This window comes from Poromitra crassiceps (assembly GCF_964638095.1).
Source record: "Poromitra crassiceps genome assembly, chromosome: 4".
Classification (NCBI taxonomy): domain Eukaryota; kingdom Metazoa; phylum Chordata; class Actinopteri; order Beryciformes; family Melamphaidae; genus Poromitra; species Poromitra crassiceps.
This window is the reverse complement of record NC_139626.1, coordinates 66,026,644-66,040,067: the sequence shown is the minus strand read 5'-3', so window position 1 is coordinate 66,040,067 and position 13,424 is coordinate 66,026,644. Positions and strand designations below refer to the sequence as shown.

General features: G+C 44.5%; 1 protein-coding gene across 1 annotated transcript in view; it reads left to right on the top strand.

Moving 5' to 3' along the window:
- LOC310775420 (NACHT, LRR and PYD domains-containing protein 3-like) overlaps nucleotides 1-13,424 on the top strand; it is an 888,839-nt gene that overhangs the window by 374,934 nt on the left and 500,481 nt on the right. The window contains exon 10 of the mRNA XM_083635567.1: nucleotides 4,089-4,259. Within this exon, the coding sequence (XP_083491693.1) occupies nucleotides 4,089-4,259 (171 nt within the window). The remainder of the gene's footprint in view (nucleotides 1-4,088; nucleotides 4,260-13,424) is intronic.

Sequence of the window (13,424 nt, the reverse complement as noted above, 5' to 3'; positions counted from 1 at the left end):
GCTACAAACCCAATGGAGACATAGCCACAGGCCTTACCACATCCCAACTCAAAGAAGATGAAAAAATACCAAAACATGAGTATTTGGCAGTGGTTTTTGTAGGGAGATACCTAGGCGGATTTCCAAAAAGCCATTATAAAAAGCCATTTGAAAAAGCCAAATAATCTGAAATGTTGTCTTTGTCTTTGTACAAAGACAGCTATAACTTCTGCTGTCTTGATCTGATCTGAAAAAGGAAGACATGGTTCGATGCGCAAGATTCAGCCGGTTAATTTGGTATGTAGCATGAACAGCATTGTTCAGAATCAACTACCTAATTAACCACATAAATGACAGATGAACAGCAAAAAAAATTACGGGGTTACGGTGCCATAACCTGACGCTGCCAGATTGATGAGTTTGCTTCACATTCTGTTTCACAAACGACATCCATCTGGATTTGGTCAAGCTACCCTGCTGAAGAGGGCGGTCACTTTTTTCAAGCTACTTGGCAGGTGATTGGATGGACCGTCTGTCTGTCACTGTCTGGGCGTGCCAACGCCAACCAATCAGATCGACTTGCCTTCATGACGTACCCTCGCCTGGTAAACACGAACGGCTAGGACTACAATTGCTAATTAGTTAGCATGGAGGTCGCAGATATTTTGCTGTTTTTGTACGGTGAATATTGGGTGCAACCATTGACTATTCAATTTGCCAAAAGAAAGAAGAATTACTGCAGATGTCTGACTGAGGATGAAGTGCAGGTAGGCCATTTTGCACGTTAAATGTAACTGATTGGATTAACTGATGTTACGCTAACGTTAGCAACATTTGGAGGTTGGGGTGCTACGTCTGATGATTATTGATTTGAAGTTAACGTTAACATCGATTCATGACTAACACATATCGTTGTTCGTTTCTTCAGGGAACTGATGACACGATATGACACCGAGTGGCACGCACCCTGGACTGGCCTGGACGGCTAACGTCATGGAGACGCAACGCTCTCTAGCCTTTATGATCATGGCAATCAGAATCAGAAAGACTTTAATGATCCCCGGGGGTAAATTGGGACAAGTTACAGTAGCTCGCTCAATAACAACCAAATACTTTGATACAATATAATGATTTAACGCTACTATTTAGCATTAAGGACTGGTGAATTTTAGCATATCTGTCAGTGGAATGGTAGATGTTTACGCATGACTGGAGAATGTTATTTGCTACTTTTGTGATAATAAACTAAACGGAGAAAAGACGGCCGTGTGGTGTTGTTGTTACATAATCTGCTGGTCTTGAGGCACGATTGGGTAAAATGATAAGATGATGTAAATTCATAAAGATGTTTATGTCAGAGATGAATCTGCGAAAGGGAGCTGCCTGGAGCCCAGAGGACGTCAACGGAGAAGAGGAAAAGCACCCTTTAGGTTACACCATGCAACATTTGGATATAATCTAGTATTGGCTCCCATGCCGTTAGTTTGTTTACCCCCTATCTAAAGAAAGTACAAGTGCAAAATCTTAAGCTATGTTCTATCGATAAACCAATTTCTCGAGTAACATCCTGTTATCCTGAGATCTTTAATCTCGCCTGTATAACATAATATGTCACTCGGACACCAACGTGAGTTAACGTGGTTTATTAAACAGCAGCAAACATTACAATCATAGCAGAATACACTTCAGCTAGCAGTAGGGACAATACATCACACTGATCTTTGCAGTTCTGTGTTGATTAGCTAATATTTCAGTGGCATTTTGATTAACGTTATGATTTATTTCTATTTGGAACAAAAATGATGGTTTAACAGATTGCATGTTTACTGGGCTGTGGTGAGAAGGGCTTTGTGTTTGTGTGACTTGCGTGAATGGCTAACTGCTAGCCATTCACTAGCCTACAGCTAGCTGATGGCTGCTATGTTCTCCCAGCCTAGCAACCGTCTGAAGGCTATCTCCCCAAATTCTACAACAATGTCTTGTTTACTAACGTTCATAGTTGATAACGTTACAGCAATACAGTTACGGTTTCGTACTCACTGTAAGATCAAGTGTTTAACGTTTATGTTAGCTTATTGTTTTGAATAGAATGTTTGACTAGCTCACTGGAGCTAGCCTCGGTAGCCGCCGCCATGTTGAATAGTGAAAGAACTACAAACGTCCAGCGCCTCTCGGTGGCGTCACATCCGGTCTCGCAAAGCCCGCCCTTAGCTCACGCTGATTGGTGCGCCTGGGTGGCGGCCGGTTTGAACGCCTCTCTGAGGCCAGGGCCAGACTGAGGTGGATTGTGAATTTGTGGAACAATGCCGCCCCCGTCTGGTGGAGTCAGGCTAACGGTGCCATGCAAGAGGATATAATTTGTTGCAAAATGGCATCAACAGAATCTCGTGGAAAATACTGGAAGTGTAAGCGTGCCTGTATCATGTCTTTATAAAAGGGTGATAAATTGGTGAAGATCTTTTGTATACATTGAAAATGGGTTTTTGAAATTTGGAGAAAAGGAAAGAGTTGATGCTTAAAAATTGGATGGATGTTAGAAATAAGTTGTGAAGAGCTCCAATTGGGCTTCCGGTAAATCTTTTGGATTCATGATGCCCTTAAAGGTTTAATGCCTTAGGATTAAAATCACTGTTTCTGTCAAGTTTTTCTCCTGAATAAGAGTTGAATAGATTCACATGTTAACTTTGATTTAAAACACTTTAAGACACACGTATTTATTGCTAGAAAAAAACTAAATAAAATGAAAAATGAAAAACAAAAGAATAAATAAATAAGAAGAGACAACAAGCAGACTGTTTCAGAGAAGAGGTAGTAGGCCTATGTCTAAAGAAATCTCATTTGCAATAGAACGGTACCAGATATCTCCATACAACTAATGGTTAGTGTTCAATAGCACCCTAGACAATTCATTAATGGGAGACCCTAAAGTTAAGAAAAATCATTGTTGTGTTTTGTTCTACCTCGGGTAGGGGTATCTCGAAAACTAAAGCCTTTTTTGAGGACTTGCTGCTACACTATTAGGCTTTATGCTCAAACAATGTTGACATTAGTAGGTAAAATTGACGGATATAAGCTTCAGAGGACGTATCTTAGTTGTCTGTGGCAAGTTGGTCTGAGGATAATCCCTCTGGAAACCAGCTCCAGAACTGCAATATGTCTAGCTAGCCAGTTGTGCGTTCCCTTACAAAAAGTAACGTTATAGTAGTCATGTGCATTTATAGCCTATACTATTCCCCCGACGAACGTTATGCAGACTGCAGCTGTTTCATATGCGGACGCTAATTAGGCTGGCGTACATCGGCGATGTTTGGTTGTTGAATGAATTTGTTCATCATACAGTAGCCTAGGCTACACTAACCTATGAAAATATTAATTTGGGCTAGGAGGTGCTGGGTGGAAATGCTTTCGCTCGCCTTTCAATCCGGGAAGGGGGAATATCACCTGAAAGCACACCCCAGGACGGGAATGTGGCGGTGCTGCTTGGCTCTGTGTGAAAGCAATTTCTGTGGCAAGGCTGCCGGTTTTGCGGGCATTCTGAACTGCAATATTGCGCGATCTGTGTGTGAAAGTGGCTAATGACTCTTATCCAAGCATAATCTATTTCTAAAAGTTTATAAACAATCACAGTTAAAGATCCCCATTTCCTATCTCAATAACACTGTTGGATTGTCTGGTATGTTATTAATGTACTTGGCAAAAACATGAGTGAACTGGCTGGCCAGCTAGCTTGTGCTACCTGTCACTGAGGTACATAATGCTAGTAGGAGGAGGCGTGGGGGTTGTATGGATGCCTAGCTGGCCATTTTCGAGTCACGCTTTGCAAATGCAGAATAATGTTAAAATACAGAGCTCCTTTATTTAGCGCCCCCCCCCCCCCCTCCCCCCCCCCACCACCACCTTCTCAAACCAACATTACTCCCTTGTGTTGAACACAATCACCATGACAGTTATTGAAAGTGATCAAGCTGCGTTTATTTTGAAATCACGCAAAAATGTAACTGAGATAATTATCAATATTGTTCACTCAACACTGCAAACTATTCACTGAAGAAAATGCTCTGGTGTGTGTGCGTGCATGTGCGTGCGTGTGTATGCTTGTCTTTGTGCAGGCTGTCAGGCTGTCTGCTCACAGAGGAAGGCTGTGCTTCTCTGGCCTCAGCTCTGAGCTCCAACCCCTCCCATCTGAGAGAGCTGGACCTGAGCTACAATCATCCAGGAGCCTCAGGAGAGCTGCTCTCTGCTGGACTGGAGGATCCACACTGGAGACTGGACTCTCTCAGGTATGGAAAAGAACGTCTGCTAGAAGGCTGAGAGTCACACACACTTTCTCTGTCACATTGAGAAGATGAGGAATAATGTTTAATGTTTAATGGAGGACATGGGTGGAACTCCTTCATATTGAAGGATATTAAATGTCCATGTTTCCATCATCAAAGCAAATCTGCTGGTCTGACTTTGTTTATTCCTCCAGGGTGGACCATGGTGGAGAGCAGTGGCTGAAACCAGGCCTGAGGAAATGTAAGTGTGTATTTAGTTTGATTCATGAAAACAAAGAAACACATTCAACTACTAAGATAGAAAGTCCATACACCACGGGCTCTATCTTCCCACTGGCCTTAGGCGCTAAACTGGCGTTAAACGCAAAAAACACGCTTTGCGCCTGCCTCAGGAAGATAGCATCATGTTTTTAGGCCCCGAAATGCGATTTACGCCGAAGAGGCGTGGCGCAGTGCCAGAATGGGCGTTTCGGCCTTAAATAGCAGCCTAACGCTATCTTCCCCCCTGGTGTTAATTTAAGTCAAGTCAAGTCAAGTCAAGTTTATTTGTATAGCACTATTCATACACAGAGGCAATTCAAAGTGCTTCACATAAAATGGTTGACAGGAAAATAAAAGAATAAAAGAAGAGAATAAAATGGACATTTAAAAGCATCACAACAAAACTTAAAAAAAAGAGTATAAAAAGTGCATTAAGCAACAGGCGCAGCAGTTGCAAAAAGAGCTAAAAACTTAAAGAGGACTCATTGGGTTTGCATAATAGAATAAATCAATTTATCTATGTTTAGTCCCCCGACATACTATATAAGAAGCATGACTACACACACATAAAACTCAGGTCTGGGTACGGTGTCCTCTTTTAAACTCCCCTTACGCGTGCATCCCTCCTGACGCATCACCTCACCCTCTTGTGAGTATATCCGTATTACGGAACCATCCCCCAGACCTGCAGCTTTTAGCAGTAATTGCAATCATCTATGTTTTAAAACCAATTGTATAATAGTGATTGAGAAACAGCTGTCAGCAGTTAAAAGCGACGGTAAACATAAAAGTCTTTAGTCTATTTTTAAAAGTAAGTAAAGTTGGGGCAGATCTGAGGTCTTCAGGCAATTTGTTCCAGCTAGCAGAAGCATAGTGGGTAAATGCGGCCTTCCCATGATTTGATTTGATCCTAGGGACAGTTAATAAGCTGGACCCTGCTATAGACTAATAACAGTATTTTAAAATCTATTCTATGACACACTGGCAACAAGTGTAAGGACTTAAGAACTGGAGTGATATGATCAGCTTTCTTAGTCTTCATTAGAACTATAGCAGCAGCATTCTGAATGAGCTGAAGTTGCTTAAGTTCTTTTTTGGAGAGACCAGAGCAAAGGCTATTGCAGTAGTCTAACCTACCATAGATGAAGGCGTGAATTAGTGCTGATCGACTTAATGTGGGAGTTAAAGTTGAGATCGGAGTCAATAATATGCCAAGATTTTTGACTTGATCCTTAGGCTTCAGGGATCGAGACTTAATGCGTGCAGTGATTTTAAGCCTTTGTTCTTTGGGACCAAAGACGATCACCTCTGTTTTGTCTTTGTTTAGCTGTAGGAAATTCTGGCACATCCAGTTATTTATTTGATCAATGCACTGGCACAATGATTCTATGGGAGCATAGTCAGCTGAGGAAAGAGTTATATACAACTGAGTGTCGTCTGCGTAGTTATGATAGGCTACTTAGTTTTTTTGCATAATTAGGCCTAGAGGGAGCATATAAAGGTTGAAGAGAACGGACCCCATAATGGATCCTTGAGGCACCCCACAAGTCATCCTAGTTAGGTCAGATGTGTAATTGCCAATGGAGACGAAGTACTTCCTGTCTTGAAGATAGGACCTGAACCACTGGAGGACCGTACCCGATAGCCCAACCCAGTTTTCCAGTCTGTCCAATAAAATTGAGTGGTCAACAGTGTCAAATGCAGCGCTAAGATCCAGGCCCCTATCATTGCATCCGCCTATAAACTGCGCTGAGCGCCCAGCGCAGCGCAGATCAGTGGGCGTGGACCAGCCCACTCGATATCTTGGTGTCGGCGCTACACGCAGCCTTAAGCATTACAACCACGCCTTTTAAGCTTAAAATTATGCACAGTCTGCTCATTGGGGAAGTGCAGTAAACGAGGTACAAGCTTGCCTTTTAAGCTCCAATTCCACGGAGCAATCCAGTAAAACCAGACAAGCCAAGCGCTCTGCTCCCCCCCCCCTCCCTTCATCCCGTCTGTCTGTCTCCATATATAGGCTATTATTCCATATTATTATGCTTCTCAAACCAATCTAACTGCAGTTTAAATACTGCAAGCATGTAAATACGCTACACTATAGCAAGATCAAAGTGAAAAGAATGTTCTAAACGCATTGGCTAGAAAAAATGATGAGATTAGATTGGTGAAAGTTTGTCCAGAATGATATAATTTTCTCTCCCCTGCTGCAGGTAGGATGATGCACATAAATATAGCCTACATTATGTAAAGTCATTGCAGAAATGTGTTTTTATTGTAAAACTAAATGTGAAGTAGGGCCAATTTATTGGAGCAGACATCACAGTACATGACAGTAGAACCGCGTTATGTTGTCACTTATCTAAATCATGTTAAATCTGCGAGGGATATATATAGCCCCTAGGATGACATATATGTTTCACATAGGGTTGTGATTTGATTTTGCCATTTTATTTTGTCCAATATTGAAATGTTCCACAATTGCAATTGTGTTAAGAGAAATATTATTTCGATCTACCACTTACCCTATTTAAGCTGATTTGGTTGCTATTTCTTCTCAAACGGATTCGCCTCAATGCGCCTCAATGCATACTGGGAGATTTCACATCTGTGGCGTGCCTGTCTGCTGTCTGATGCGCAAGGGAGTGAGAGAGAGAGAGAACCGGCGAACTTTTTTCCAGCTGTCGTATTGTGCCTGTCAGACTGATGAGCAAGAGAGAGGGAGTGACACAGAGAGAAGGGGGACAGAGAGTCAGATGGCAGAGGAGCGCTCCGCGCAACCGCGCACTGAATAGGCCTGGTTTTGAAAAGCGCTAAGCCCTAACTTAACGCCAGGGCGGAAGGTATCGTTAGGCCGGTATTTAAGGCCGAAATGCCCAATTTGGCTTATTCTGGCACTGCGCCATGCCTGTTTGGCCTAAAGCGCATTTCGGGGCGTAAAGCCATGTTGCTATCTTCCCGAGGCAGGCGCAAGGCACGTTTTTTTTTGCGTTTAAGGCCAGTTTTTGCGCCTAAGGCCTGTGGGAGAATAGGGCCCCCAGTAGCACTAGAATTGAATTTTTGCCTGAGTCTGAGTTCATTCTAATGTCATTTATGACTTTAGTAAGCGCGGTTTCAGTGCTGTGATGGGGCGAAAGCCTGATTGGAGTTTTTCTAGGAGATCATTTGAGGTTAGGAATCTATTGAGTTGTAGGTAAACAACCTTTTCAATTATTTTGGCTATAAAGGGGAGATTAGATATTGGTCTGTAGTTACTGATTACCGATGCATCAAGGCTACGCTTTTTTAGTAGGGGTTTAATAACTGCAGTTTTCAGGGACTCAGGGAAAGTGCCAAAAGGGAGCTATTAACTATTTGCAATAGGTCCGACGACAGACAGTTATAAGCGCTTTAAAAAAAGCTTGTTGGAAGGGTATCGAGACAGCACGAAGATGATTTAAGGCCTTGCACAGTTTCCTCTAAGATGTCGTGGTCGATAACGCTGAACTGGGACAAATTTATCGAGCTAGGGATCTGCGGGTAGGATGATGTCACAGCATTTCTTGGTGTGGAGCCACTAATAGGCTGCCTGATATTAATAATTTTGTCCGTAAAAAAGGCAGCAAACTCATTACATTTTACAGTAGAGAGAAACTCAGGTGCTACACAGAGAGGCGGGTTAGTCAGTCTATCAACTGTGGCAAATAGAGTGCGTGCATTGTTCACATTTTTGTTAATGATATGGGAAAAGAACCATTGTCTCGACCTTTTCAGTTCGAGGTTGTAGGAGTGAAGGCTTTCTTTGTAAATATCATAGTGAATATGAAGATTAATTTTCCGCCATTTACGCTCAGCTTTCCTGCAATCTTTCTTTTTGCATCTAACGGAGGCAGAATTTCGCCAGGGTGCTTTAATCTTGCCAGACAGCATTTTTAACACGTTGAGTGCCATAGACGAGATATCTCGGCTTACATAATCCAAGCGTTGAGTGCCATAGACGAGATATCTCGGCTTACATAAACATTTTTTTTTTTTGACGGTGGGACATCGATCAACCCCTTTTACGCCTCCTATAGCAGAATTGGAGGAAGAGAATGTGTATAATCTATTTTACCGACCAGCTAAGTGGGGACAGTGCCCTCCCGACAGAGAGGAATCCGAGCAAAAAACAGCAGCCTCAGGCGGGTGCTTCCTCCATTCACAAGGAAATGGCTTGCCGATTTTACAGTCATCAGTCACCAGACTCGCCGCTCTCGGCCCGCGCCAGCAGCAGCACACGGGGGATTGCAAATTTGCATAATATATTATAGGTAAAACACACTTTGAAACGCCCGCAGAAAGGCCAGAATCGCACGCATTCCGAAAACCCAGAAACGAACGAGCCTCATTCTCATACACTCGCTGCCAGGGACGGCAGGGAGGGAGGCTGCTCATACTCGCTGCCTGCCAGGGAGCGAGGCTGCAGCGAGCACTCGCTTCTGACAAACGCAGGCTGAAAGCCACTAGACACGCCCACGGAGGGAGGAGTTGAAGGAGAGGGCGTTCGGAACATTGTTTGGATGTCTGATCTCTCACTGATGCCAAAAAGAAATGGTTAAAGTGACTGTTCTGCCTGTTTGATTGAATTTCACAAAACTGCGATTATCTCAACTTTCACTCTCAGACAGCTGAAACCATGCTGTACTCAACGGCTAATATCTACATAACTACTAACTCTGCAAACTAACTCTTTTAGACAGAGAAAGCACACATTCTATTAGTACTTTTGTGAACTTCGTGTTCACAAACTCGAAGCAGAAAAGAATCCTCGGCTCTTCTAAAATGAGCCAGAATCCTCAAAAAACGGCCTGGCACAAGCTACCCACAGCATTGAAAAAAGGGCTGGCACTCAATGTGTTAACCTAACGGGCGCCACGCTATCAATAGCATTCAGGATTGTTGAATTTTAAGTTATCAAGAATGTCATTGACAGAAGCTGATGTGGGAGGAGATAAAGAAAATGTCTCCATAAACAGCGCGCTGGTGCCTGCATTAATGTCTCGTCTTTTAACGGTTTGTGACCTATTAATGATTTCAGGGGAGATTTCCATTTCAAAAAAGATGCAAAGATGGTCAGACAACGCAACATCAATAGTCAACACAGAAGAGGACTTAAAGCCCCTAGTAATAACTAAATCCAGGGTATGACCTCGGTTGTGAGTAGGCCCTGAAACATGTTGAGACAGATCAAAAGTAGTCTCTTAAAACAGACTGTCTCATCTACATCCGGCGAATGCAGCTATACACAGTCTGTACGTTACACCCCCAGAACATGCACAAGGAAGTTGGGAAAACCTTCAGACTGGAAGGAAGTTCGACAAAATCCGACCAATCACGGCACGTGTGTCCACGGAAAAAAAGGACTAATGAGCTGAAGACCCGCCTTAAAAAAATTCTGATTGGACTAATGAGCGGAAGCGCCTTTCTGCTTCCCATTCCGGTTGGTGCATGATTCTCCCCCACGAAGTACAGACGGTAGCGGAAGCATTTGAAAATTGCGGAAGCCAACTCGTCTGTTCTAAGAGACTAGATCAAAAGTGTCAAGTAAGATATTCAGTTCTTTGGCAAAATTATCATCGGGGTTATCAATATGAATATTGAAATCCCCAGCAATAGATATACAGTCATGTTCCATGAAAATTAAGGAGAGTAGATCAGCAAATTATCAGCTCTGGGAGTGTCAATGAAGCTATAATTAGGCGGTGCTGATTCGGACAGAACAGCCACTCTGTTATTCATATCGAGCCAGGTTTCGAGATTATAACTGGTAATCAGATGGAGATTACGTCTGATTTAGAGACAGATCGTGTTGAGGGGAAAGTATTATGTCTGTATGAAATCAAGACAGGAATCGAATGGAAGTCAGTATTTACGCCGTAGGCAGTTTGCTGTGGGACCTTGTTCCTATCGGAACAGGCCGGGGTGGTGGGGGGGCTGGTCGACGCTTGTGGACCGGCTGAGAGCAGACTTGGACCACGGAGGGGGGGGGGGGCAGATTGGAGGGGCTCTTGGACAGGCGGGGGTGGGGCGTGTCGACGCTTGGGGGACTGCTCTTGGGGGAGGGGCAGAGAGCATGGTGGAGAGAGGGTGGGTGGGGGGGGGGGGGGGGGGCGCGGGGAGCAGGTAGCAGGCAGTAAGGGAGGGGTTTGAGGGGGCTGTACGGGAGGGGACTGTGGCAGGTTTGGGGTCGGCACTTGGGGTAGGGGCTGATGTGAGGGAGGGGGCTGTGGGTGCACCAGCGTTGAGGTCGGGGGGGGTAGAACGAGGGGGAGGGTGTAGCAGGGGGCTGGCTGGACTGTATACCACTGGACAGGGGGACTGAGGGACCAGTGTTAGTCCTGCACTAACCAGCGCATTCAGTCTACTGGAAAATGGTCAGGGGTCGGGGGTCGGGGAGGGCAGAGAGGAGGAGGAGTGGGCAGCATCCTCCACTTCATCCTGGAAGGAAGACGTCATGGTTGGTTGTTGATGAACTGGGAGTTGGCGGAGGGGTGTAGAGGCCCCGAAGGTGGCGGGGGGGGGAATGGGCTGAGATAGCGTGAATGGCAGTGGATGTTTCGTCTAGTCGGCTGACCTTGAGTTGTGGCAACAAGGATTGTTGTTGATGAGACGTGTCGTCTGGTAGCAGAGTGACCTCGCGGCAAGGGTTGGAGAAAGTGGAGAGGGGGGGGGGGGGGGGGGCGCATTCCTGGCCCTGAAGTTATCAGATGTTGGATGATTGATGTTGTAGATAAGGTTGGCAGTAAACAACCTCGCACCATCTCTATTGAGTTTTCCATTATCACGAAAGAGGTATTTGCGGTTCCAAAACAGGTTGAAGTTGTCAATATAGTTCACTTTGTGCAGGGGACAGACGGTTGAGAGCCATGTACTTAGGCCCAAAGACCTACTGAACTTGTTGGTTCTATGACCAATTGGGGGCAGAGGGCCACTGATAAATGCTTCAATATCCAGGGAGCCCAAAAGCACTAGCAGATCCAGGAAGTCACGTTTTAGTATTTCCGATTGCTCTTTGAATGTTAGAATGTAATTTTCTCCGACATGTAAAGTAATCTTGCGGAGCTGTGAGTAGATAGGATTTCAGGAATTCTCCCCGTTATGTCACAGATCATCTCATCGGGGAAGTAGAGAGTAGTGGTGTTTTTCCTAATACCGATGTGTTTCACACCAGAGTCTCCAATAAGCAAGGATGTTATTTGAGGCTGTGGCCTACTAGCTATTGAAAGCCTCCTAGCTTTGGGCCTACCTAGGTTGTCGGAAAGCCGATGGGCCGGTCCAATATCCGTGTTAGCAGTCGATACAGGCCCACCCGATAGTGGTTGAAATCTGTTTTCCAGCTTTAGAGACATCAGTGGTTGAGGGGAAAATCTCTTGGCATCTCTCTTCCCCCCCCTCACAGCAATCCATGGCTGTTCAGAGGTATACCAACAGAGGCTACACTGGCTAACGCAGGCCAGCCCGTAGCTGAGCTAATTTCCGGGCGATAAGAGGCAGTCTCTGAAGCTCCAGGGATCACTAATTTGTGGGAGATAAATCTCCTTTTCGGCTTCGCCCCATGGACATTCCAATGGACAGTTGGAAATGTTGTTTATCTCTGGCAGCTCATGATCCAGATCATCTAGCTGTTATGTGAGTGGGCGCGTGGTGGCACTTTACAAACCATTAATGTCCCATCATTATTTTCATGAATGGACGTAGCGTTAGTTACGTGGCTGGATTATTTGGAAGAGAGCCAATTTAGGTGAGTAAACAAGCAAAAATTTAATCCCCCATCTGCCAGTTTAAAAATGCAACAAGAGAGATGATAGCCTACTAGAGTTGCGCGATCTTGACCTCAGTCAGATCGTCAATCGCCACCCTTTGACATCGCCAATACATGATGTCATCGCACAAGCACATGGCTATATATTATATGGATGTTAATGTCCATATTAATTAGTTTCAGCTGCGCTCTTGCTGTAGGCTACTTTGTTAACTTAGCATCGATGCTAGCGGGACTTACCCAGCTATCGTCATTGCCTGCTTTTACTGCTGCTTGCTGGTAATAATCCCATCATTCCCATGTCAGAAAAAGTCTCCAGATTTGTCGCTAACGTTAGACTCTTCTGAGAAGTTTTCTCGAGTTGGATGCAGCCAAGTCTATTGTGTGAGGCAGCCATTTGAGGCAGGCAGTGTTGTGTGACTGTGCGTCCACACTGCGGAGAGGAGAGGAGCTGACTGACTGACAGCCTATATCGAGACATAGGCCTAGCCTAACTTTTGTGTGGAGAAATAAATTTAAAACTAGTCAGATATGACTTGAATGCCACTTCTAAAATAAATCACCCACAGTGATTGACGACGGTGCGACCACTATTTTGACTGCGCTCATTTTTGGCACAATGCCACCCTTCATTATTGCCTGAATGGTTGGAATGGACCCTCTGTTAAAACGGCATGTTTTGGAATGGAGTTTGGTTACAAATTCGCTAAAGCTGTTTCCTATCACATTTCTTGTTATCGATGCTCAAGAGCCTCTATTATACTATCAGCTGAAGTTTGAAGCTGATAGTCTGAACATATTGAAGGCAGAAATCACAGCCAACAGCAGAACTGAATGCAGCATTTATAAGTGCTTCTTCAATTGGTGGAGCGTTGTTATAAGGAGCATTTAGAAGAAAATGTGCTTTTACACAGACAAGATCCTTCAGTGACGCAAACAATGATCTTTATTAACGCTTACATTTAGAGATGCACCAATAGATCGGCACGTGACCGGAAATGGCAGATTTTCAGCTGATCGGCCCCAACCGGTGACCTGCATTCAGTCAGTCAGTCTACATATCCGATTCTGTGTGCCGGTTGGCTCCCCCCCTTTTTTCACGTAACGTGCGCGCACCCCAAAGCAGCAAC